The following is a 26,935-nucleotide window of genomic DNA, read 5'->3' as shown; positions in this document are numbered from 1 at the left end:
AGATGGGTCAGAAGCAGAGGCTAAATTTCCCTACCTGCATGAGTGTGCCTTTGCATGTCTGTGCATGTGTTTGGGACTAATAAATGCCTCTTAATCTTAAAGTTCGAAAGATTTTTCACAAAAAAGATAGTGATAGATATTAAGTATACTATTAGCCTACCAACAAACACAGAACTGTCAAAAAGTCACCTGGCAGGTTAATTGTCTGGTCTCCGAGGAAGAGGCGCCTGGCGATGCTCCGGCGGTACCAGGCTCTGGGGAAGGCCAGGATTTCACTCAGTCGTCTCATGTCGTACTTGAAGGAAGCTGAACCGATGTCACACACAGCTAAGAGGAGAAGAATATCTTGTTCATATACGACACATTCCTGTAAAATGTGCGAACAAATGTACCTCATGACAAATCTATAAGGGAGAAATGATCACCCTATCATCAACCGTCTTTTCTACAAAATATGCTCAAGCATTTACTGAAGGATAAATCATTATTGTGTTGGACTATTATGTTACTTAAAAGGTTTTTCACATTCCTCAAAGATTCTACACTCAAATTATATTTGATTCTGTTTTTGTACTTGACTCTACTGCTGCAAAACATAAGACTATGTCAGTCCCAGACTAAAAAATACTAAAAATAAAGAACTGTTACACTTCATCAGCAGATATAAGCTTCCCTTGAACAGTTGTTGACACATTTCTATATATTTCCTTAAAAAGACCCTGGGAGCAGCATTAAACCTGTGGCATCACCTAACTGAAAAGTGTGTGGTGATAAACATACTACTATAATCATTAGTGAATTTATATAATTCCCTGTTCATGCCTGGTATTAATCTACACTGCCTTCCGCCCATGCTCTTCATGCAAATAAAAACCTAAGTTATTGTGTTCGCTAAGCCCAGCACTGAGATAACAGATGTGTCCGATATCACTGTGTGGAGAGAGAGAGAGAGAGAGAGAGAGAGAGAGAGAGAGAGAGAGAGAGAGAGAGAGAGAGAGAGAGAGAGAGAGAGAGAGAGAGAGAGAGAGAGAGAGAGAGAGAGAGAGAGAGAGAGAGAGAGAGAGAGAGAGAGAGAGAGAGAGAGAGAGAGAGAGAGAGAGAGAGAGAGACGTATGGAGAGGCTAAGTGAAGCTCATCTGTATAGAGAGATTTTTACAAATCTAAGAAAATTATCAATCATCAGTGTTGATAATTTGGAGGTGGCTACAAACAAATCAATGGATGTATATTGAGTGTTAAAGGCGTTAAAGGTTCAGTGTGTAGAATTAAGTGATATCTATTGGTGAAGTTTCATGTTACAGCTTAACCTTTGAAAGCATACAAATAGGTTTACTTAATTTATAAAAATGTAAAGGGCAGAGGATTACAGCTGAGTGGGAGGTCCTCCATATATGGCCCGGGACACAAATGTGGTAACACAATCAAAACAAATGTCGCCACATGTGTCTAATCACTTAGACCACCTCTGATTAAGGTCTGAGTGATTAAATCTCCGGACGCATTTGGGTGCGTTCCGACATGACCTATGTGATCAGATCACTCAAGACAGATGTTAATACTAGATCTGAAGAGGGTCTGTTATTCTACTCTTGTGGAGTGAGATTTATTTAATCACCTTAGCGAATCTGTCTAACATATTCATTTTTCATACTATTGAATTATAACTGAGTGTCCATGATGAGTAAGAAAATGAATGGAGAAGACAAATAATCGAATGCACAGGGCTGCCTTCACCGGGGCTGACGATGTACCTGAGATGTTGATGAGGGTGGTGTCCATTTTGCCGCCTTTGGCAGGAATGAAGCTTTCGATGAATGTGGGGCATCCTGTTCTCCTCATCCTGGATAAACTGACCTTCACAAACTCCAGGTTGATACTCAGAGAGTCTTTCCTCCCTGTTACAGAGGACGGCTCCTCGTCTACTGTACCTTAAGGAAAAGAGGAGATAATAATGATGCTCTTTAAACTTTAAACAGTTTATATGGTTATTCTAATTCATTCTAGACTTATATATTAATATTTGCACATTTTTATTTTAAATGTTTTTTTACACAACTCCAATGAACAGGGCAACGTCTCAGTCAAACCTCTTTTACAGCAAAATTAGCAGGTTGGCACAGTTTTTTATAAACATGGGTAAAACCTCTAAAAAAGGCGATTGACTCCTTTCCCACTAAAGTAGTTAGTGAGTTTTTTGACCAGTGGAATAGAGGCTTAAGTCTTTTTCAGCCATAATATTAGACACCGATTTTTGTGAAAACCTGTGTCACTGTTTCATAAGCACACAACAACATTACAGCAGTTTTTCACTCTCCTCGTACCTAATGGCCCCGGGCCCGGAGGTAACCCAGTGACAGCAGATTTCTGCTTTCCGGCCCCGTAGGGGTGGAAGACGTAGAGGGAGAAGTCAGACATGCAGGCGGTGAAGCTGAGGCCCGAGGAGTTACTTGGGGGGCCGGTGAGGTCCGACTGACTGCTGCTGTGGCGGCTCCTGCCTAGAGGGCTCCCCAATAACGGAGACGCTGGAGGGAGGTGGAGTAGAGAGGATGTAAGACTGAGCAGGAACACATAAAGTAAAAAATGACAGCCAACAGTGGTTGTTTTTTTGACACAAATGATAAAAAAGAAAAAATCTGATAAGAGGAAGCTAAACAGATCACACGTCTAAATGAACTGCCTGTTGCACACTACTTCATATTCATAGTATTCTGTAATATTAATTCACATCCAGTTCCCTTTGGACTTCCGAGCAAACTGTATATTTCCTTCACATGTGACTGGACTAAATAAAAAATAAGATGCAGCAGAGTAATGAATGCAGGAGAACAGGCTGTGAGCAACACTAAATCACACAGGGCCCAGACATAGCATGGAGTGACTGCTAATAGATCAGCTCACAATGTGTAACAGACTGAGTGAAAGAACAGTAAAGAGGACCAAACGTGTGTGAGCTGGATCTCACACCCTTCATTCTGCATAACCTTTGCAAACATTAACCATTATTATATTGAAACTGAATGCAGAGTCATTTTCACACCTTTGCTTGGTGGTGGTTTAGGGATATGTTGCCCCGGTGGGGTGGAGGAGGGCTGGTGTGGTCCGTCGGTTGGGTGGCCTCCTGTTGGGGTCTCCAGTTCCCCACGATTGGAGGAGAAGACCAGGTCTAAAGATGGCAGTTTGAGCATACACTCCACCCTGGACATGGGCAGGCAGCTGAAGCGGATCTGAGAGGGCTGGACACAAATGAAAACCAAAGATATGAATTCAAAACTACAAATACATCTGCTTTTTTTTCACATTTTAGTTAGACAAATTTTGACACTTGATGTGCACTGGTGTAACCTCAAAATTAAAAGTAAGCAATTACACAAACATGAAATACATAGGTAAGAGAATGATGTAGATCACTGGGAAATGTCATAAAATAACTGCATCTCTGCAAATTCTCTGAAAACAATACAATTGTAAGTTGGTATTTCGCAATATCCTCATCAAAAAGCTAGTATTAGTCCTAATTAGTATTTCTACCCTGTGTGCTGATTATGATACATCTTGGAATTGACAAAGACCACAAAAAAACTAAATCAAACAGACTAATAAAACTGATCTGTTTTGTCTCTGATCTCCTCCGGCTCTAATTCAATATCAGTGGGGCACCTACACACAAACGGCACATTCAGAGTTGTCTGTATGTGTGCATGAGTTTATCTTGACTAGGAAATATTTTATGCAGGAAATGAAGACATGGTACTATAACAGGGCAAATATTTGTTCTAATTATCTAATTCAATGGTACTTCTATGAGAATGAGCAGTAAATATAACCACTCAAATATAAACAATATAAAGTATAGTGCCCACGACACTTAGATAAATTAGATTTTATAAAAAGGAATTTTTGTATTCGTTTTTTATTTAATTTAATAATATTAATTATTTTCAAAGTGTTCTGTTTGATATACTATTTACCTCATTTTATTTCTTTTGATTAAGGATTTTTGAGAAGTATGACCCGAGGAGAAACAGGAAAAACTTACCAAATTGACAACATATGAGTAAAGCAAAAACAAATGTACTCATCAACAGGATAAGATGAACGATGTAAAATGCGTGAACAAGTTACCCAAACTAGTTTTATTTGTTAAGGTTATTTTTTTGCCGTAAATGTTTGTGAAAAAAATAGTGAGCGAGCTGTGAGAACTGCAGTCAGGTTGTTCGTACCTGGACTCTGACATAGACGACCACGTCCACAGGGAAAGAGGAGTAGGCTGAAGTGGAGGAGGAAACCAGGGAGGTGGTGGATTCCTCCAGCTGTTCCACAGGGTCAAACTGACCCATGTCCTCCTCTTGGGACGCTACAGCTGAGAGAGGAACACCAACACTAGTAAAGACGTCCTTCATACACATGCACAATAAGTATCCTTAAAGATCAGTTGGTGCAATGAGACAACCTGCGTAGCTCCGCTCCACTGGAGTGATAGGAATGGTCTCCAGGGCTTTTTCCAGGAAGTCCAGCAGACAGGGGCTGATGACCATTTCCTCTGGCAGAGTCTGGAGGGCCACCCAGGCATACAGCTTGGCTGCCTTAACCCCTCCACTGCCTTTACCTTTGGCTGCAGACACATGAGAGCTAGAGTCACGGCTAAGGTCTAGACCAAACGTCTGCAACACTTCTGGCAGTTCATTTCGTAAACTTTAAATTAGGCGGAATCGCTTTAAAGTAGTTTCTGTCTTTCTCTCTGTCTTTGGTGTAATTCCCTATGTGGTGCACATCAATATGCATGAGCCACTCTGATCAAAGGTGCCCTCTCGATTCATGCCCTAAAAATAAAGGATGTAATCACATGCATTTGATTCGGTGGGTCTGCGTGTGGATGTAAATCATCACATCGGAGCGACGTGGCACTCTTAAGTTCGCTGATTACGGATGGTGCTCGGGCATGCAATTAAAAATGAGGGAATGCTCAGTACCTGATGGGATAGGTGGGGGCGGGGGAGGTAGGAGCGAGTTAGTCTTGCTTTGGACAGCATTGGGAGGGTTGGGAGTGCCGATATCTTTCATACCATACAGCTTTGACTCTTTGGAGAGCGTGCGGGGGAGAGACGATCCACGTGAGGCATTGGGAGACTCCGTCTTCAGGGTCTTGGAGTTGTAGTGCAACTGCAGGGAAAACGTTACAAAATAAATAAACAGAGCGCAGTAGAAACTGGTGGATAACTTGGATACTGAGGGAAAAACTGACCTTGACGTCTACTCCTGGAATGTAGAAGACTGTTGTCTCCATGTCATTAGATTTGGTCTGCAGAGAGGAGGGACATTTCTTTCCAGCTAACAGATGGGTTGTGGAGGTGTAGGTGGGCTGCAGCTTCTTCTTTTTGGGGGGAGATTCTTGGTCCAGACTCCTCAGGCTGCGCTCGCAGCTCCTATAGACCCCGCAGGGATAGAAGCTTGTCACATGTAGAAGGAAGGTTTGCTTATGCCTTATTCTGTTTGGTTAGCTGAATATAGAAAGTTGTACTTCTTGTTTCCACTGAGAACAGCCTGTCACCTCTGTCTCAGGTACAGCATTAAAACTTTATTTGGCAAACCATTCCTGTGGACTTTATAGCGTAGAGTTTGATTTGGTTTTTAAGCAACATTATTTCAAAAAAGAATTGGTACAGACCTCAAGTTAAATTCTGTAGTTTTCAGAATGAATAACATGAATTTCATCGTACCTCCTTAAGGCAATGTCCTCGTGCTCAGGCTGCTGAGTAGTGGGGTGAAGGACACACTTCCCGCTGTCAATCTCAACACGGACATCCAGCTCAAAGTCAATGTTTCTCTCAGTTGCTGGGCCACCGAAGCTGCGGTTGGCAGGCGTGCTAGGCCAGCGCTCGCTGAAGAGCTGACTCACGGCAGAAAAGCCAGAGGACTTTTTGTGCGATGCTTGGCTGTGAACAAACAAATAAGAGGATTGTTTATTGGTTTTTAAAAACTGCAGAGCTGTATTCACGGTTGAAAACATTAATCATAAAAGCAAAGCTTTCACACTATGAGATTAACGGCGCTTTCCTTAAAATGTTATCACAGTTATGCTTGAGTGGACAAAAACAAGACAACTCACACAGGCCTTCGGAAGCTCTGTGGTTTCTCACGCTCAAACTCGTCTTCCTTCTCGGAGTCTTCGGAGGAGGAAGAGGAAAGGTCGTCGCGCCGCATGTCGTCATGCTGGAAGGGAAGTATGGGTGAGAATACAGCTGGTGTGCCAGGGGCACTGAAAACTGAGTGATGGCCCTCCCCAGTTGATGGAGAATGAAGATGAGGGTGATGATGAGGATGAGATGGCTCATCAATGGAGACTGACAACAGGTCCACCTCTGTCTCCTCAGGGAACTTCAAAGAAGGGCAGAAAGTCAAACTCACACAAAGGGAAAGTTTATACATCTGTATAAACATCTTCCTATTTAAAGGCATCAATGAAGAATTTTGCTGATGTACTTGATGACTTAAGTAGGAAGGTAGCCAAGAGATTGTAACTTTGAAGGAGATAGTGTTTTGTACCATGAGGATCCCAAGTTTTTTCTTGTCTTTATTTATAGCCATTCAGTGTTTGTTTCAGCTTTATTGCTCCATGTTACAAAACACTACCAACATGCCGCTGATCAGAGGAGGTGAGAGGTCAGATACTTTCAGTGGAAAGAAATTAAACAAAGAGTGTAACAAACAGGAAGATGACCAAAGACATGACACCACCACAGGAGCAACGGAAAGACACACTTTCAAGAGGATGACCATGGCAGAACACTGGAGTCTGCGACCAGAATGTCCTTAATAGCAGCAGGAGAAGAAGCCCAGCTGTCCGAAACAACCACAGATGCCCGGGAAAGGTTTGGAAAGAGGCTGACTGCTGCTGGACACTGATAAATGTGTGAAGAATGAAAATGTTTGACGAAAGCAAACAACATCTGAGACTAATACAGATTTGTGACCAGTCTGAGGATCAGCTCAACAACATGATTGTCCTGACTTTTTTTAAATCCAAGAAACACCAATCATGTTATTAATGTAAGTTTGTTCCTTAATGATCGACCAAAGGAAGTAGGTGGTTAAGATGACAGAATGAAGGACAGAAGTGAAACAGACTTGGTATGCTGCCTTTACCAGATTCAGTCTGGGTCTGTCTTCATTAAAGAACGATTGAAAGAAGCCAGATGATTTAATTATTTAAACCAGGCAGGGAAATACGACTAAAGCTAGATTCGGTGTTCAGTCTAGGTTCATGGGAAATAAAAACTTTCTTTTAAATTTACATTTTCATCTTCATGATGGCTTCTGTCTAGTAAAATTATTAGGGTAGAACCTATTTCTCAAAGTCTTATATTAAGGGTAAAGCTAATATTTTGTTGACAGTCAGATACAGATCAGTCAAAAGTTCAAGAGTTTTCTCTTTCATAAAGTAGAAAGGTCTTAATTTTCATATAGCTAAGACTGTAATCTGTGACAATGCTTTCTATAATATGTGCCCCAAAATGCACCTTGGTGGGAAACCTGGTAAGTGTTATAAGTTTTTTACAGTACAAAAACAGGAAGGTAACGGTAACAGAAGGTTTAAAGCTTCAGCCTTTCACAGAGTGAATCATACTTTTTTTCCATTACGAATATTTTAGTTATATAAACTATTCATCATTTCTGATGTTGGACAATTACGGCTATTAAACAACATAATTTTATAGCAGAATCAGTGGATAAATAAAACAAACAATAATAATACTGTATCAGCGCAAGGCTTTTCTCAGGTGGACAGGTTGTGTCAATTGACAGCTGACAGAATGTGGTTCAGAGGCCACCCATGCATCGCTGTTAGAGATCAGGCCATTTGTTAAGGTTGAAGATAAGTTAATTAGGATGTTTTTATGCAGTTTCAAGAAAGGATGAAAATATTAACCCTCCATAATTCATTGAGCAGCATATCGACCATAACCTTGCATCTATAGGGGAAGCCTTATATTTTACGAGCAAACTAATATCTGAAAGCACACTTGGGTTTCAGTCATCCAAATATAGTCAGGGATGGGCTGCTATCTCATATATCTCTGGGGCAGATGAAGCATCAGTGTTTCTTTGTCAACAGAGGAATAATAAAGAGTTTGGAACTTTAATATTTCTTTTAATACCAGCTTTAAATATAAATCCAGGTGATCTCAGTGCACCAGGAATGAATTATAATATAACTAGGGACACAAAGTGCAGGGTAACAGTGTGTTATTATGCAAATTAGCACACTCTTGTATATCTATACACCAGAAGATAATATCCCATCATCCTGTCTTGATTTTGCATAATATAATCCTGTCAGCACCGTAAAGGGAATCACAGTAGAGAGGAGGAAACAGAAGTAGTATTTATTGGTTAGGATTTTTAATTTGTTAAATTTAATTTTTTTGAACCATATATACCTTGAATATCTCCCCTGGACTGACTGGTGAATTTGCAGAGGCCAAGGCCAATGCCTGATTATTAATCTTCAATCAAACAAAACAGTTATTAAAAAAAGTGTTAAAAATGAAAACAAATCCTCAAAGCACAACGGTGTCTCCCTTTGAACCACCGCAAAACTGAGGATCCTATGACATCATATGAGTTACAGCATCATGCAAATATCATGGAGCTTGGCGATCAACTACAGTGCGAAACAAACACAAATGAAGGGTGAGATGATAACATTCAAACTGTCAATATAAAATGGCACAAAACTATCACTCATCTTAAAGGAGATACTATGCTCATATCATTGTAATTTGTCTCATATGTTCAGACTGTCCATTGCTGCAGCTCCTCTTTTCAGCCTCTGTCTGAAATACTTGGCTTTAGCTCTTGTCTCTTTAGAACCCCCTTTCGATAAAGCCCAGTCTGATCTGATTGGCTATCTAGCCTACTCTGGTTTGATTGGTCAACTGCTTCCAGTGCATGATGGAAATATCAGCCTCTGCTCTCGTTTTGCCTGGCTTTGGTAGGGGTGTAGCAGAGCAACTGCTAGATGTGTCCTATGTTATTTCAGGGCATCGTGATGCCAAATGAGGGATTAACAAATAAACAATTGGCTGAGTAGTGTTTTCTGTAGGGCCATGAAGCTCCCTTACATTGAACTTTGTTTCGTAAACTTTTTAACAGATCTTTTGCATACACAAAAAAAATATCATATACTAAAGAAAAATAGAAAAAACAACTTATGTCTCCTTTTAATATTGGTTCAGTTTGAATGATGTTGAATCAGTAAAACAATCATAATGTGTTATATCTTTCTGTTAGTAAAATGGTGCTGAAAATGTTAAAATTAAGTTTTACCGTGTCCTGGATGTTGAAGGTGACTCGGGGTCCGGGAGATGAAGCATCCATTCTGATATCTGGCAAATCATCTACATCTCCTATTCTGGAACTACAGACACAGGAAGTGGCACGAGATACAAATATATAAACATGTCAAGTTTTTAAGTGATATTAGGTTGCTCTTAGTAGGTTTGAGCCAAGACTTTTTTCCTTGTTGTTCATCATGTTTAGTTCCAGTTGTTTTGATTTATGAATTTTACTCTAGATTTAATTAGATTAATCTATACAGGTTCTGCAGCGTGTAAACTGCTTTAAAGAAATAAACTTTGAGATCTCTGTGTTTCTATAACAAATGGGGCAAACACTTTCTCTCCTCAACAGAATGTGCTGATTTGTGAGTCACCACATCCTCTCTGCGAGAGCGTTAATGGTAAATGGGTTGCAGAGGTCACAGACAGCGGTTATGTGGTCTTGTTTGTTTACAGTAAATGCTAGTTGAAGCACCTTTAATAGTATAATTTCTCTGATTATACAGTGCCAGGCCTGCAATCGTTTGTTACCTTTGTCTGTCCATCCTTTTTAGAGGTGGCCTGCCTGCGGCTGCAGAGATGCTTTTGGAGCGGTTGTAGCTTGGTTTGTAGCCAAGACCCCACTTATCCTTAAGAGAGGCCGCCTACAGAGCAAAGAACACAAAAACAGGTCCCGTACAAATATATGGCACCCATACTGTCACTATTTTGTATAATTTCAAGTGGATAGAGCCTGAGGTATAAAAGCAATACAACTCCAACTTGGGAGGAGATGATTGTTTACCCTCATGCTGGAGCGTCGCAGTTTCTTCCTGACATCTCTCCTGATGTCGTTGACGGCCACAGACTCCAGCTGCTGATAGCGCTGGATCTCCTGGTTGATGGTGCCTTCACTGGCCCCAAGCTTCCTGCACTCATCAAGAGGATGACAGTTTTAACAAGATAGCAGTGGAGCAGAAGAATTTTCTTCATCAGTGTAAGCTTTTAAAATGATCGATATCAGATCAGGAGGAAAGAAGTTAAAGTTGGTAAAACAAATCTTACTTGAGGTCGTCGATGACCTTGGCCTGTTCGTTCAGCTCTCTGATGTCCACCACCCTCTTGGTGACCTTCCTGCCTCTAGGGTCAATCACGTTCCCCATCACCATTTGCCTCCTGGGGTCAATTGTCTCCTGTTGGGTCACAGCATTGATACACACCAAAACACAATTATCTGATAAAAGTCATGACAAAGCTGCAGATCAAACAAACAATTTTTGTCTCAAAGATTTCTGCCAGGCAGGTGCTGTAAGTAAGAAGACATCATTCCCAAACCTGTGATTAAAGGTTTATTTCATTGCTATGATTCGGTTAAAAATGTTATGTCTAATTGACACCACAGTTGACATCAAAATATCACAAAACAGAAGACACCACCACCACCTTCACCATTCCACTCAAAGTGAAAGAGGAAAAAATACAGCTACGATGCCAGAGGAATTATGTAACACCAATTAATTATTTTCACCCGGCACTGAAGCTCAATGAGGAGGGCAGTGAAAGTAAATGCTAAGCGACACTAGACTCTATTAACATGAGATTTAGCTAAAGCGTAACACAGCATTGCTTAGCATTAAGGAATCCACAACCTTGATCTGTTAATGGCAGGTGACTGAGATTTGACGCCACCTTGCCAGTGATTTATTCAGCCCAGAGAGAACACTGTGTGATGCTACATACACAGGACCAGGAGAGAGGTCTTTGGGCCCTGTCACAGCTCGCTTGCGGGCGAGGCGATGCACAATTTGAGTGGTCGGGTGACACAGACACACTCTGAGGCCTGGGGCTGAGGCCCAGGATGTGGTTTACCAGACGCTTCCTTAAGGTCAGCCGAGGGCTGAACTGGCACTCTGGATTCTGTAAACAACGGCAGGGACAGATGGATGGACAGTTGGAAGAATGAACGACTTAACCCTCTGAAACTTTGAGGGAAGCCAGGTAGGATTTCTTTACATGTATTGATGAAATATTAAAAAAGGTGTCATTCAAATGTCAGGATATACACCTATTCAATTTCTTACTGTGAATCAATATTATTCTAATGTCTGTACAGTCAATATGAAGGGAGCTAACATGAGCAGCCGGTTAGCTTAGCTTAGCTTAGCTCAAAGACTGGAAACCGGTGGTTACGCCCAGCTCTGTTCAAATGTTGCGAAATCTAACCTTTCTATTCAAGAAAATGTATCCCATTTGAGTAATCAACACAAAAACTAAAGAGTGAAACCAACAAAGAGGATCATGTGAGGGAGTATTTCCTGGTCAGGGAGTGACTTCATGCTGTCTTGATGTCACTGTCAGGTAACCAGGGAGCCAACTGTACCTTGACAGACAGACCGTAAAACCACAAACTGTCACTTTGGATGTGCTAGTAGGTGCTTTTTAAAGATTTTCCCTTTCTGCTAAGCTAAGCTAACAGGTTTCTGGCTGTAACATGATATTTAACAGTAGAATTGATATCAAAATATAATATTATCTAACAGCTGACAAATAAATATTAATCCTAAAATCATATTAACAGTTTAATACCATAAGGATTGGTTAAATAAGTCGAAAAAGTAAGTCAAAACTCAAGTCCCTACGACCACAAAATAAATGCAAACGAATGCAGCCTCTATTGACTGACCATGTGAATCGTGGGTGACATGGTGTCAGCCTCGTCCTCATCTGAAAGGTCTGCCATGTTGACAGAGTTCAGGTCGGCGATGTCGTCAGTGTCCTCCTCGCCCGTGAGTGATGTCAGCGTGTTGCCTAGAGCATTCAGGCGCTTACCGATGTTGGGATCCATGTGCACGTCAATGCCGCACATTTTCCAAAGCACGTTGAGAGTCCAGGTACCAGCACTATTGCTCTCTGTTTAGAGGAGGACAATACCAAGAGGGAGAGAAGAGCACAGCAGAGGATGTGTATGAAATTAATGCAAAAATTAAAATTTCAAACAGTTGTCTCATGCTTATTGTGGAGCTGGAGGGCGTGATCCATATTTTATGGCCTATGGCTTAGTTAAAAGAACTTGCCTGCGGACGGTTGCCCTGTAGTCCTGGAACATACTTCATATGTACCATCAGGGACTACACCTGCACACAGACCACATACAGAAAAAAGCCAGTCAATATTTCTGAGATGCTGAATGGAAAGACACAATTCTGCTTCTACCAACTGACGCCAGGTTAACAACCACACAATAACAGGAACATTAAGGATACAGTTAGAAATTGAAGTAATAATTCGGAAGTAGCTCAGGAGCATCAACACAAGATAAAGGGAACAGCCCATTCCACCTAAATTAATTATTGATCAAGTATGGGTGTTAAAAAAGGCTAATTGTAAAATTGAAAACAAAATTAACCATCTCAGTAACACTTTTCCAACTTGCATATAATCGGTCACTCACAAGCATTCATGACCATATCTGCTCGGAGTTCAGGCTTCCAATCATCCCAGGAGGTCTCAAAGCCCTCTGCAAAGCGGATGCAGAAATTCTTGAATTGGCCTTTGCTCACCAGGGACTCGGAGGAGCAGGCAGTGATTAGCGTGCTCTCGATGGTTAGAACCAGCGCTGAGCCGGCATCAAAATCAATGTTGTGGTTGGCCTGGCGGAGGGGCAGGCAGAGGGAGGTTACACAGGACAAGGGAAAATGGGGAAAAAGAATCCACTTCCATGTGTTCGGGAAAAAGGCATATTTACAGTAGATGGTAACATTTCATTCTGCTGTTCTGTATTACCACTCGATGAATCAAATTAATTAATCATAAATGTAGTTACTTTCATGTGCATTTTAATACTTTGCAGGATTAACTCGAATCAAAACATGCTAGTTTTGCAAAACAATTATGCCATATGCAAAAACATGCACATGAATGACTATAAACAAGGACGTGATCATACAGCTACAGGTGAAATGTTACCAAGCTTTGCGGTTTGTTAGATTATGTTTTTGTCCAGGATTTGAAGTTATTTGTCCATATTACCTGAATTTCTGGATATACTCTGCATTGATACTAAAACAGGAGTCTGATCATTACCTCAGTCATAACTGGAGGCAGAGGGAGGACAATCAACTAGTGAGGAGAGCTCTCGGTTTTGGGAACAGTTGTGGTGAAGAGGGAAATGAGTCGCAAGGCAAAGCTTTTGATTCATCAGTCAATCTTTGTTCCAACCCTCATCTATGGCCACAAGCTCCGGGTAGAATGAGATCCAGAATACAAGCACCCAACAAGGGTTTTCTCCGTTGGGTGTCTGAGCTCAGCTTCACAGATAAAGTGAGGAGTTCAGACATCCGGGGTGAGCTTGGAGTAGAACCGCTGCACCTTCAAGTCAAGAGGGGACAGTTGAGGTGGTTTGGGCATCTGACCGGATATCTCCTGGACGCTTTGCTTTGGATTTTTACTGGGGATGCCCAATTGCAAGCAGACCCACCCAGAACTCCCTGGAGGGACTAAATACTCCCAGGGAACTGAGACCACCTCAGGATCCCACAGGATGAGCTGGAGAGCATGGCAAGGGATGTCTGGGATACGCTGCTTAGACAGCACCCTCAAGCCCGGATAAGCAGAAGACAATGGATTGTTAACTTAGGAGGGTAAATGTGTGTCCACCGTCTGGCCCTCCAAATAGAGATTTATTATTACGACTTTGATCGAGATCAGACCATAGTTTTTGGGCAGTTACCACAGGAATCCAGGTAAATTAATACCCACATACCTTCCCTTACAAAGCCTGCCATGTGAATCACTGCACTGTTGTCCTTTTTTAAGTGTCAGGTATAACACTTCATACAACTGCATGGTTGTCCCTGAAAATTATTTTAGCAAGACATCAGCAACAATCTGGACATCACCTGGCATTGTCTCTATTCTGTAATTGCACACCCCAAACACATCAGACACCAGGTCAAGCTTATGCTCAAGCTCATTAGTTGTTTTGCCAGGTTTTAACAGAGTAGTGTGACCTGCTATTGTTAAACAGAGGAGAACTTGAATCGTGTTGTATTTATGGAAGAGAATTGATCATAGTAAGTCATTGTCCCACAACAAGCCATCACAAGAGATGTAAGAAACTGTCGGTTACTTTTCTTGCATTTTTATGGCGGCCTACAGATGTGCTGGCCCCAGCTTCAGAGTTGATGCCCTCAGTAGCTGGTGCTTGTCCTCTCTATGGAAATAAGTGTGACATGACAGCTGGTATATCTCGTCACTATGGACGTAAGAATAACAAGACAACTGATATGGACCATTCATTAATATCCAGTGTTTCCCCTAATGTAATTCTATAAAGGCTAATGCAGCAGAAAGTGGAGGGATGAACCAATCATAAATCAAAGATGTATTGTGGTGTAGCAGATTAGTGGATAGGTTTGTACGTTAAGTTAGAAGCCTTTCTACCTTCTTCACACCTACTGTAACCTACTGTAGGGGAAACACTGATATCACAGCTGATAACAAAATAACTGCTCTTTTTAGGAACAAAGAACATCGAAGCAATTATCCTTCTCAAGGCTACTGATAAAAACAAAATGGTCATCAAAGTACCAGAGGAGATGAAAAAAACTTGTGAGACTAATCTGGAATGAGATTCAAAATAATAGCAAGCTGCAGAAAATGGTTTATCTTAACAAAAACTTGCTTGAAGCAAACCATAACCTTCTCATCTATGTGGAATAATGAAAGAAACTGCTTAACACTAAGGAAGATGACAGAACTTTGCTCAAGATATAGCCCTGCATTTATATGTAACATCAAAATGTGTATGTTACTACTATTGTTTTCTGAATCAGAAATGAATATAGGTATACAAGTATCGTATATTAAGTTCAACATCTACAGCCGCAAGTTTAATTGTAAAAAGAAAAAAAAATGAAAAAACAATCGTAGCTGGTATACCTGTGTTGAGCTGGTGATCGGCAGGCAGATGCCAAGGTCGTTGACGGTCAGTTGCAGGAACAGCGTGCTGAAAGCCTGAGCTGATGTTTGCTGGATGCCTGGCAGCTTGTCCACCACCTCTTTAGTGGCCATGTGGATGTCCTTGTTGAGGGCCAAGCGCTGCTCGTTCCAGTTGTCATAGGCTGCCTTGTAATTCAGCCAGAAGAGCACAGCTGCAGGAGGGAAACGGGAAGGGTTGAACGGACATGTAATTGGAACATGAATGTCATGTGAAGCCCGTTGTTGTATTTTTGTTGAATGTGAGATACAGGAGTCAGATGCAACCAGTGTTGAAATGGGTTATACTTGAGAGCTATATTTAGTCCCAAAATACCAAAACATGCGAGTTGAAACTGTTTGTTCATTGTCAACTTGGATGTTTTGGTATTTTGTACCAAACAAGTTTAAAGGGGACATGGCCATGACTCTCTTCCCACACAACAAAAATAACTCAATTTGAGACGTTGGTACCCCTAAGATGATATATCAGTGGAGTAAAGACGAAAAACTGCTGAAATGTGTATTTCCATGTCCCCTCTTCTGCCTCTCTCTGGAGCTGCAGACAGAACCGTCTGTTTTTGCCTGTCTCTTGAGCCCCTCCTCTGATTGGCTGACTACACTTTGAGTGATACGCGACCAGGCCTATCACCGGTGTCATTCTGGCGCATTTGACGATCTCTGGCTGTAAACACAGCTGAAACTCACATTATGCTTGGATACTGCTATAGAAGACCAGCCACATATTTACAGTCGGTTACAACAGGATGTTTCTGAACAGTAAGTTACACCTTCATCATGTTTGTTCAAGTTTTGTCAATGTATGAGTAACACACAATATAGAAGTATCATCCTGAGTTTCACAAAGGAGTTTTAATGTTACTCTGTACTGAGCACAGCGACACGGCACATCAGAAGAAATAAAGCGTACTGACCCCTTTAAAGTTATTACGTATAGTAAAAGCCCAGCAAATGTATTTGACACAATATGGGCCCTTTAAGGCACATAAGTTCAGTTTTAACATTTGATATTAGATGTGATATAGACAATATGTAAATGGCACCTCTGTCAAATGCCACAGGCTGAGCGAAAACAATCGGCCTGTTAAGTGTGATGAGGACGGCCTCCTTGTCTGAGGAGCTACTGATCTCCTCCTGCAGGGCATTCCGAAGACCAATCCGTGTTCTGAAGTACGCCACCTGGTGGAAGTCTGAGCCAGCTTCTTCATACACCTGTACAGTGAAAGGAGAAATGGGATCAGGGAGCAACATAGGATAAGTTCAAGAGGAACACAACCTGGTAAAAAGCATCTGTTTCTGCATCTGCCCAAACAGATTTCGCCACATGTAAACCAGGGTGAGGCTGATTTGTACCTGGTGCTTGACTATCTGTCCCAGGGCCAGGTTGAGATCCACTTGACATTTGCCAAACAGTTTGAGGTAACTGCTGCTGCCGCCTGGCTGAGCTTTGCACTGGATCCTGTTGGACAACTCCAGCTCGATCAGGCCCGTCTCGAAGCGCACTGCTCGCATGGAGGGAGTGGTTGCTGTCATCTGGATTCCCTGTAATCAAGACGGCAACATTCAGAAAATTCCTCCCAGACTCAAAACACACATGGATGCCCTTAAGTTCACTTCGATTCATAATTACAGACGCTTTAACTCAGAAAGTCCCACCGATGTGCCAAGCATCTTTCAGTCAACTATGTTGAATGCTGCGCTGAGATCCAGTAACAACAATACAATAATGTTGATGCGTCACTGTTCATATAAAGACCATTTAAAGCTTGAATAAGTTCAAGCTTGGTCCAAATTCAGACAAAGCATTGTCCTTCAACAACAAAGAACTGTTCAATGATCTTTACTAAAACCAATTTAAGTTTGATTTAAGCCTATAGTTATTTATAAGTGCAAGTCCTGTCCAGATTTGAGCTTTTATTTGACAGAAAGAAAAGGACAATTGACTGTGTCTGGAGTTCATTTCATGCTCAGTAGTTAAAAGCAACTTTAAAAGAAGCTTGTAGGCCGAGTATCAAGGCAGCAGATAGGCGGCCTTAGGTGTTTCAATTTCTGTCAAGGCTGCATAATCTAGTGGGAGTAAGTATAACAAAGTGGTGGCAACGGGAACCCAGTCACCTTTCCTGAGATGGTTATCGATTGACTTAGAATTGTATCAGCTAAAAAACAATGCAAAGTCATTGCATGACATGGTGAATAACATTTGATATAAATGATTGTTTTCTCTGTGTGAATGCAAAGGGCCCTTGGGCCAGATATGAGGGGCCGCCTACTCAGCTGATGCGCTCTGACCTGCTACAGTTTCACCGTGAATCAAAAGTATTTTTTTTAAGCCATTCCTGACTGATGTGCTGTTTCTTGATGACAGGAGGATAATGAAATACCTTGAACATGAGGCTGAGTGAATACAGCAGGATTTTTGGCTTGTCTGCATCAGTTGAGGTGTCATGCTCGTTCCACAGTGGGATTGGTTGTTCTCCTCCTGCACGCATAGAAAAGAAACAGGTCAACCTCACCTGCTCTCGTAGACTCTTGAGAAATACTCGATAACATGATATAGTGGGACTCTATCGTCCGTGTATGTCTGAAAATGTGCGAGGTGTAATATCTGATGAAGTGTCCCATTACAACTAGATTTTAAGACTTCTCCTTGATGAGAATACTTGCCATAATCTCGGCTGAAGGCTATACCATTACTCTTTCCGCTAAAATGGCATAAAACTTCCAGTTCTCCCTCTGTTGGGCAATTACATCGATCAAGCTTAGCGAGTTAGACAAATTACTATCAATATCGTTGTGGAAATGAACACCACTGGATTTGTGCCAGTGCCTTGAGCATTGTTCTGTGTGGAAAACCGATTTCTTTGAGAGAATTAAGCAGCAGCTGTAGGCTACAGGATACTGCGGGGAGCAGTCAGATGTTTAAGATTAGATTAACTTTATTGATCTGAATGGAAACCTGGGCCGTTACAACAGCAGGAGAAGTGAAAAGGATAGTTCGCACAGGCTCCATAGATATTAGTTGGTTTGTGTCAAATCCTTTTCCCACAGCAACTCACCTCAGTTACAACATGTATGTAAAAAGTATGTGGGTCTGAGTGAAAGTACCTGACACCTTCTGAATAACCTCATTGACCTCCTTCATGAAGACCTTCTGAAGAAAGACCAGGTGGTTGAGCAGATCTGTGGTCAGGTTGTGTTCAAATGAACCAATCTGCACATCAGGGAAGAAAGTGTTTGATTCCTCTTGATCAGTTTTTACTTATTGTCTGGAATATTGCATCAGGATCGTCTTACCTCAGCCACACAACGCAGGTAGTTGCCTTGAAGGTAGTTTCCTTGCTTGGCTGGGAAGTCGTCTGGTGCCCAGCCCAGATCTGAGTGGCTCTCGTGGTCCTCCATGATGTATTCTCCTGACATGGTGACTGGAGGCAGGGTGAGGCTCGCTGATGGTGGCATGGTGGACATGTCCACTGGAGACACTTTTGACTGGAAGCAAAGCTTGTGGTTTGGCAACTCAAAAGTGAAACTAGTTTGTGCTCCTAGATGGGAGACAAGTAAGAAAGGTTTTAATATTTTAACATTTTACCTCAAGATTGACATTAAAGGTGATACTGTGGACTTAAAACATATTGAGTCGTTTGTTGCTGTGCTGTATATTTTAATAAATTCACTAAGAGAGAAATAACAAAGACAAGTTCCTGGTATGTGACTAACTCTGACAGAAGGCAAATATTTAGCCATAAATTTAGACTTTAGGGTTGGGCTGAAGGACGATGCCATCATTCATCACTGGAGGCTGATGGTGATCTCCTTGGAGATTCGCCAATACGAGTTCAATAACATTTTCAAATTCTGCTCAATGTTGTTTTAACAACTTGTAGCTAATTACTTAACAGCTGTGTTATTTCAATGTGTGTATCTCACACACAGGATACTGAAGGTCATGGTTTGAGAAAATAAATCGGAAAACTACAATATTGATATTATTATGCAGAAACACCATGTTCACTCTTAGTTGTTCAGTATTGTTAGAGGGAGGTGGTTTCTGTATTATCTTTGACAAGCAAAACATTGACAGCAGCCATGTTCAATTTATATTTAAATTTTTATCAAATTAACCTGTGACAGCTGATGACAAAGCAGCACCCATTCAACTAGTGATGGTCGGCAATAGGTAAGAATGAGAAATGGCAGCTTGATGTTTACTAGACAGGCACTACTAATACTGATGATTTTTGCTAATGACTATTAGCGTCCTGGCCTATTGGACCTGTTATACCACAGCTCAGTAAACATTACCAAACCCCACAGAGTATAGTGCTTCACATATGTATGTTGCTGCAAAGAAGCAACAGGCTCAACAATATGAAGGCTCCACACACCTGATGTGGTGGGATGTAATGAAGTAATATTAATCTGTACTTAAATACATTTTTGTACTTAACTTAAGTAGTTTTATTCCCAGGTATTTCTAATTTATTCTTGTGGCCAGTCAAAAGAAAGCTTCTGTGACATTCCTGAGATATCGTGACAATTGGACATACAGAAAGCGTCTCCTCGTTTTTAAACATGGAAGTCCATGTCAAGCGTTTTTTCGCACACACCTGTCATGCCATGGCTCTTCACTCGCCCCATTTTGTACTCTGCCTTCAGTGAGGGCAGGAGGGCAGCTCCGATGGTGATGCCATCCATCATGGCGCTGAACTTAAGGACAATGGGCTTCTTCTCCAGGCCTTCAGGAAGCTGCGGGAATTCATTGGCCTCCACGGGGGTCTGATTGATACTGGATGCTTTGTCCGTGGGCTGTGGGGTGGGGGTGTCTTCTCTGTTCGGAGGCTGACTGTGAGGGAAGACAAAAAAACAATCTTTCAGTCAGGAACAGCAGTGACTTTGCATTAATGAAGTGTAGTGTCCACACATTGTCACTATGTTAACAGTTGGACGAAAATGTATCCAAACCAAAATCTAGCGATGCCCAGTTTATCCAGGAACATAAATATGAGTCCAGCAGGTGTTTTATAAAGATCAGTTCTACGTGTGAGTGATTAGAAGAGAGCAATTTAGCTGTCTCTCGTTCACCAGCCCCGAGTGAAGCGTCTCAGTGCATTAATCTTTATCGAGAGAAAAGATTGAAACAATCTGAATATTGATTTGAAGTCATATCACCCAGTCCTTGCATCAAGTATCTCAACTTTTCCGTCACATCAATCCAAAACTTTTCACTTGTTAAACTGGGAACTGAAAAACTGTATATAACTGCTTGGATTTAGTTAAGAGTGTATTATGCAGAGCTTCAGAGATTCTGCCTTCAAATCCTGTAAATGTCAAAGAATAGAACGTTGTTTTAGTTCCTAAGCACATCTCAAGCTCTATAAATATATTAACACAATTCAGTATTGCCATGGAAATAGTCTACAGACAGGCTTTGCAGGCAACAGTGAGGGTGTGCTGTCGTAACCTGTCACTAACGTGTTGCATGACTATCGATTGGCATTAGGTGGTGCATGACAGGTATGATTCCGTCAGGTAACGGTTGCCATTTTTAAAATCAAGGATTTTAAAAATGGTGTCAAGTGTAAAACATTCATTTGTTTTCATGCCATGAATGACATTAAAAGATGTATATAAAAAAGCAGACATACATGTTGGAAGGTTGGCGAATGAGGTCAGAGATCTGCTTTGAGAGCTGGTGCGAGCTGCGGACCATCATGCTGTGTAAAGTAGCCGGGTGCTGGGGAATGTTGATCATGATGGCGCCCACTTTGAAGACAGCTGCATTGTTTGTCTTAAGTCCTCGCTGGGCGCTGTACAAGGCCTGGGACTTAGCGATGTTGCATTTGACCACAGTTCTGAAACACAAGAGGAACCGGGAATGAGCAATAGCACTTACAATTATCTTCCCCTTTCCAGTTGACATAAACATATAGATGAATGTGCAACTGAGGTGAAATTACTGCGAGGATGTCAAACAGTGAAACACCATGCAGTTTGAGGGGAGAGGTCAGCTTTCTGGGCACAGGTAGAATGAGAAGTCATGACACTGACACACAGGTTTTGATTGACTGATGGATGAGGACTCTGGATGGTATTGGGGTATAATATAGTAACATACAGAAACTCTTGTTTAGCTGTGCTGGTGGGAGATGTTGGGAAATCCTCCAGTCTATGCAAGCAGTTGGAAGAGAGAGCCAAGGAAAGTAAATAAATGAGGAAAAAGAGCATTAAAAAAGGTGGGAAACAGTTCTGATGGGGTGAGAACACAGTTTCCCATGAGCCAAACACTGAGGAGGAACATCAGCTCTGAGGCTTGAGCTCCATTTTAATTGGTTTGAACACTTTTAGATAGGTTTTGGATTAGTGCAGTATTTAAAAAGCCAGGGGTTTCCAAACATTTCTGTCTTTGCCCCCGAAATAGATTTACCAGAAACTTGCGAACCCCAGTTTCACTGGAGTTGGTTAAAGAGTAGAAATAATCACCATCATGCATATTTTTCTGTGTTTTCAGTGGTGCTGCAAATTATCCCACTGCAATGGATGATGATGCCAATCTTTTGGTTTAACAACACTTAAATTTCTGTAATGATTATGGTTCATTCCTGTTTCTAATTCATCCTTAATTTGACTTAATTATGGAAATCATCTTCCTCAGGGGTCCCAACCCCTAATTTGGTAAGTTGTAATTTAAGTATATCTGGAATACTGTTCTAAAAAGAAAATGTTGACAACCTGCTAATATTTATCACCATTGCTTTGGTTTTGATCCCACTACTTCTGTTGTCGGTTAGAGCCTAATGTATCCCCTTATGCATGCTGGGTTCATTAGAATCAAAGAAAGAAAAATAGGTGGGAGCCACTGCCAACACTCCGACTTATATCAGAATTTTTGGGCAACTCTACACATCAGTAACGACTACAAAATGCACAGGCAACGTTTGGAGCTTTCTGTATGAAAACAGGATTAACTTTCAGTTATATTTTCACAGTGGGAGCATCTGTTAAATAAAATGAGATGAGAAAAACCCCTCTGAGATGTTCTAAACTGAATCAAAGTGGTGTGGAGATACATCAAACCCTCTTGATGCATGACTACAGAATCTTTTAACCTGATAAGGGTGGTTATGTTTTAAGGAAATTGCTTTGCATTAAAAACAAGAACTGCTGTTTAAATTACCTGGCAGGAAAAAGTTGTTGAATCACAACGCTTAGTTAAAAGTACAGCACCCACTTTTCTCTCACATCTCAGGCATTTTCAAACACAGCTGTGCCCTCGACATGTAAGCATCAATGCTGCAGTGTTCTAATGCAAGTTCTTTGCATTTGCAACAACAGGTACATTCAAATGGTATTTTTTTAGATTCATAAAAGAGATTCATATTAAATTCAATGATCAAAAGTGATTATAAACCTGATATTAAAAGGCACATAAGATTAGTGCTAATTAGAGAAAAATTCACTGTTGATTATGAAATGTTTGGTGAGGTTGCAAAGTATAATTAAAACACTTTCTTTTACTAGGAGATATAACAACCTTCATATTAAAAATGTGTAAACTTGCTGAAGTGAAGAAGAAGGTGTACATACTGGATGTCAGGAGTTATACCCTCCAGGAGGACAATGTTTACCCCCCCTATATGAGCCGACGCACATGTCTCAGTCATTTTCTGGTGCAGGATATCTGTGAAGAGAAAAAAAAGAAAGAAAAGATTACATCATACAGAACTAATCGGTTAATATTTTGTGATATCAACCACAAATTATAAAAAATGTTATGTATTCAACATTTTTGAAATATTAGGCTGAATCTGGGAGAGGAAGTTCCAGGGCTGAAAATGTTATAATTAAAAACAGAAAGGCTCTGATGCTTGACTCATTTCAGACTTATCTTTTTTTCCATTACGAATTAGGGAAATTAAAGTCGGTGCAAAGAAAATATAAAAATAAATAAAGTAAATAGCTTAAACATATTCGCCGTTCAAGAACCATCCTCACCTTTCATCTTCTCCTTCAGAGTAAAACTTCCATGGATCTTCTTAAGCTCGGCCTCCATGGTCAGCCCACCGATGTCCGCCTCCAGGTGGGTGCGGTTCACCATGCCGATGCCGAACACTATGAGGGTGACATGCTGGGGCTCGGAGCTCACCAGGCTGCGCCGCCGCCCGCTGGCACCCGGGGGCTTGTTGGGCGTGTTGGGGTCCTGCTGCTCGTTCTCGAAAATGACTTTGCAGAACGGCTCCGAGGGCCGATGTCCACCTTCTGTAGAAAATGCACATGTAGAAGAGCTGATGTGACGTGATATAGATTTACACAAACACACTTTTACCTGTTTCTAAGCTGCTTTTCTGTAAGGACAAAAAAATATTTGTGGAGAATGAAATAAAAATGGCGTGTTTGAATGACCTAAATTCGTCTTGTGATAACAACTATGTGAGGCATCCATTCCCTCACTGAAACAAGGTGGGTTCGGTTGAGGCATTGTCCCAACACTTACGCAGGAATCAGACACGTGAGTTGGAAGGCTTCAATGGAAACACTGCTTATTCAGTTTAAATGGGGTGATATCATAAGTGGCCATACTGCATTGAAGTTCCATTTGCAGTCGAAGCTGCTGAGCTCAACTTTTCAAGCAGCAACACAGGAACCAGCCAATCAAATTGCGTTCAAAGAAAAAACGCAAACTCAGATGCTAGCCAAATCCCATAAATGCAAATACAGATCCTGTTCCTGTCAGACATATAACGTCAAAATGAACCTGGAGAGAGAAGGGGGAGGCAGCTCATGAACCTGATGCGAGCTCATCTTCAGTGTACTTCTCTGTAGCATTGTATCAACAGCTGGCATGGTACTTCAGCACCAACGACAGCTATGTGGGAAAACAACGTATACATCGGAGTCCTGATTAAAAGCTCCTCTCCTCGGGGGAGTTGGCTGAAAACGGCAGGAGAAGCTAATAAAGGGATAAATTGACCCTTTTCTGCTGATAAAATGTCAGCAGAAAATGTGCTTTGTAGGAGATAAATATGAATAAAGATCAACAAATGTTAAATGGATATTTAAATGTGAACATTTTAACTGTGAGAAAAGTGTTAAGATCAAAAGCTGTGTTATTCAGGTCAGAAGAGAAGAAAGGTAGATAGGAAAAAAGCTAAGAAATGAAGTGTCAGAAAACAATGTGGGATGTAAGGCTTGTAAGAAGCGGAGAAAAAAGGACTGCAAGGAAGATGGAAAAATGGAAATTGCGAAGAATGGAAGAGAAAAAAAGTGTACATCAAGGTCTTGGGAAAATAATGCGTGGAAAAAAACATAAAAGTGAAGCAGAGATTTAAGTTCAGGCGTATGAAAAGAGGACAAAAATACAATATTGACTGACGGCTGATTCCCACCTGACAGGCAGTTCTCAGGGGAGCTTTTCTCCAGGATGCCAGTGGGATCGGAGATGAGGGAGTAGAAGTTGAGCAGCTTATACATGTTCTGCCAACATTCTGCTGATGGCTCGCTCTGCTCCGACACTGTGATGGAGTCAGAGTCATCCATCTGGATAGCCATGTGATCTGCAACGTCACGGGAGCCCTTCCTCGACACCTGAAAAAAAGTTATGCAATATTGGGAATTATGAAACATATATTAAGGCTGCAATATTTATTATGGACCTGAAGGCTAAATAAGCAGCTTGGCTGAATTGATTTTATTACCCCACTGTGTACTGTAGCAGTTTAGCTATGAGGCTGTCAGCCTGAAAGTCAGATGAAACAATGCAGTGCCCTTCCTAAACCTGGGGCCTCATTTATAAAATAGTGACTAGGATTCATGCTAAAAGTGTATGTGCACACAAACAAAAAATCGGATTTGTAAAACCGTGCACACGCACACCTGAACGCAATGCTCCCTTTATATATCACAGTCCACCTGGAGACGTTCGTACTTTGATTCGCCTTAAAAGTCCACCCTCTACACGACCACATTTAACTGTAAATGGTCATTACAAAGCACATCATGAAATTCACTGATACACAGCTGCTCCTGCTTCTGCTAATACAGTGAGTGACAAGGAGTACAATAGAAAGAACAAGCATGAAATCCCCAAAAATGTAATTCAAAGGTCGAGGCAAAAAATAATCACTGTACCCTGTCAGAATGTGGTGGAAGTTGTTATATCTCCTGGACTTATTTTAATCATCCCAAACTCCAGGATTATTCAATTCAGAGCAGTTGTCATGTCCCTAATCTATAGAATTTAACAGAATTACTATTATTACATGCTTGTGTTGGTACTGGGATGGTTCGGTTGTGTCGGTCACTCTGTGTGATACTGGACTTAGTTCAGCACAAAGATCACAGATCTAGAGAATCTTTATCAGCTGATCAGTCATTATCATGGGACAAAAAATCGTTGCGATTGCTGATCCCTCATTTCCTCCTCATCCTTCCATTTGTGTGCAGCATCAAGCAGCAGTGTCACTGCAGTATTTATGTATTTAGAGCAATTGGACCGATTACTTCACACATCAGTGGATCCTATCCTCCACTCTGGGATATTATTTGGAAATAGAAGTTTCAAAGTGAATAGATTTTCTGTAAGTGATCTCCAGTCTCTGTCACTGCAGGGACTCATCCTTGATGAAACATGCACAGTGTTAGAAGATATTATTAAAAAATATTAATGACTCGGCTCTGTACTTCAGCGGTTTAATGGAAGCTGAACCTAATTTGCTGTAAGTTGTTTTATATATTTTTCAATTGAAGGTTCCTATGGCAGATTTTGTCATGCAAGCTAAAATAAAGCTGTTGGATTCAATGTTAATGATGAAATGGATCAATAATCTGCTTCAGTTCACCACCTCATTTCTGCATCGCCATTTTCTCCTCTCTAAGATGTTTGTAAGCATGGGTCACATTCTCCCGTCGAGTTTGTTTTTATCAATCCCAACGTTTGCGTCAGTATTGGCGTACTCGGGTTTCAGCTTACGCAACGGCTATAAGTGAGGCCCCTGGTCTGATTTGAATGGGCTGTTTTCTTGTCCTGTGTTAATGCTCTGGATCTATTCAGAATTATTTCCTAAAACAGTTCTACAATATACAGTCACATTTAATTGTTTGTGTGCTGGACATTGTGTGCAGAGCTTTTTATAAACAGTCTATGGTGTAGAGCAGAAGTCTTCAACAGGGGGCGGAGGTACTGCAGGGGGGCAAGAATTCTTTGGTTGATTAGACAATTTCTTTTTAATTTTTAATTTATTTCCGAACCAATTTTTTTCCCACAAATTTAAATGTCTTTAAATACACATTACACATGATTTGACCCTCTGCCTGACAACATAAGAGACTGAGTTTCCATAAGAGACCTGTGGAAGGTGATGATGGTCATGAGTCCCTCTGATACATTTTCCACTTTAATAAAAACCTCTTCTCTTCACAACGCTCAGAGCCTTTCAGAGTTGAAAGCCGATGTTCCCCCTGCTGAGGAAAAGTCATATTTCTTAGCATAACTACCCAATGAGACTCTAGAAAGATTCAAGCTAATTCTCCAGTATTTTGTGTCTCAGTGGATGGTGCCTGAGCTGAAAGACTTTTGTAATCTGCAGGCTCCCTCTAGAGTTTATAAGAAGGAAAGGAATCCATCTTGT

The 26,935-nt window shown here is 41.2% G+C and overlaps 1 protein-coding gene across 1 annotated transcript in view; it reads right to left on the bottom strand.

The window, feature by feature from the left end:
- kiaa1109 (KIAA1109 ortholog) overlaps positions 1 to 26,935 on the bottom strand; it is an 81,954-nt gene that overhangs the window by 14,365 nt on the left and 40,654 nt on the right. Inside the window, exons 49-79 of the mRNA XM_062397240.1 lie at positions 24,695 to 24,893; positions 23,304 to 23,567; positions 22,896 to 22,989; positions 20,957 to 21,163; positions 19,919 to 20,154; positions 18,609 to 18,853; positions 18,420 to 18,525; positions 17,696 to 17,793; positions 16,668 to 16,856; positions 16,358 to 16,526; positions 15,258 to 15,469; positions 14,446 to 14,529; positions 12,769 to 12,967; positions 12,392 to 12,451; positions 12,001 to 12,227; positions 11,058 to 11,234; positions 10,383 to 10,510; positions 10,123 to 10,246; positions 9,870 to 9,982; positions 9,328 to 9,418; positions 8,439 to 8,504; positions 6,107 to 6,375; positions 5,718 to 5,933; positions 5,243 to 5,423; positions 4,971 to 5,160; positions 4,451 to 4,612; positions 4,221 to 4,360; positions 3,038 to 3,233; positions 2,322 to 2,522; positions 1,752 to 1,928; positions 190 to 327 (exon numbers count right to left, since the gene is read on the bottom strand). Of these exons, the coding sequence (XP_062253224.1) occupies positions 190 to 327; positions 1,752 to 1,928; positions 2,322 to 2,522; positions 3,038 to 3,233; positions 4,221 to 4,360; positions 4,451 to 4,612; positions 4,971 to 5,160; positions 5,243 to 5,423; positions 5,718 to 5,933; positions 6,107 to 6,375; positions 8,439 to 8,504; positions 9,328 to 9,418; positions 9,870 to 9,982; positions 10,123 to 10,246; positions 10,383 to 10,510; positions 11,058 to 11,234; positions 12,001 to 12,227; positions 12,392 to 12,451; positions 12,769 to 12,967; positions 14,446 to 14,529; positions 15,258 to 15,469; positions 16,358 to 16,526; positions 16,668 to 16,856; positions 17,696 to 17,793; positions 18,420 to 18,525; positions 18,609 to 18,853; positions 19,919 to 20,154; positions 20,957 to 21,163; positions 22,896 to 22,989; positions 23,304 to 23,567; positions 24,695 to 24,893 (5,158 nt within the window). The remainder of the gene's footprint in view (positions 1 to 189; positions 328 to 1,751; positions 1,929 to 2,321; positions 2,523 to 3,037; positions 3,234 to 4,220; positions 4,361 to 4,450; positions 4,613 to 4,970; positions 5,161 to 5,242; positions 5,424 to 5,717; positions 5,934 to 6,106; positions 6,376 to 8,438; positions 8,505 to 9,327; positions 9,419 to 9,869; positions 9,983 to 10,122; positions 10,247 to 10,382; positions 10,511 to 11,057; positions 11,235 to 12,000; positions 12,228 to 12,391; positions 12,452 to 12,768; positions 12,968 to 14,445; positions 14,530 to 15,257; positions 15,470 to 16,357; positions 16,527 to 16,667; positions 16,857 to 17,695; positions 17,794 to 18,419; positions 18,526 to 18,608; positions 18,854 to 19,918; positions 20,155 to 20,956; positions 21,164 to 22,895; positions 22,990 to 23,303; positions 23,568 to 24,694; positions 24,894 to 26,935) is intronic.

Source organism: Platichthys flesus, chromosome 10, assembly GCF_949316205.1.
Source record: "Platichthys flesus chromosome 10, fPlaFle2.1, whole genome shotgun sequence".
NCBI classification, from domain to species: domain Eukaryota; kingdom Metazoa; phylum Chordata; class Actinopteri; order Pleuronectiformes; family Pleuronectidae; genus Platichthys; species Platichthys flesus.
This window is presented reverse-complemented; position numbering and strand designations above follow the sequence as displayed.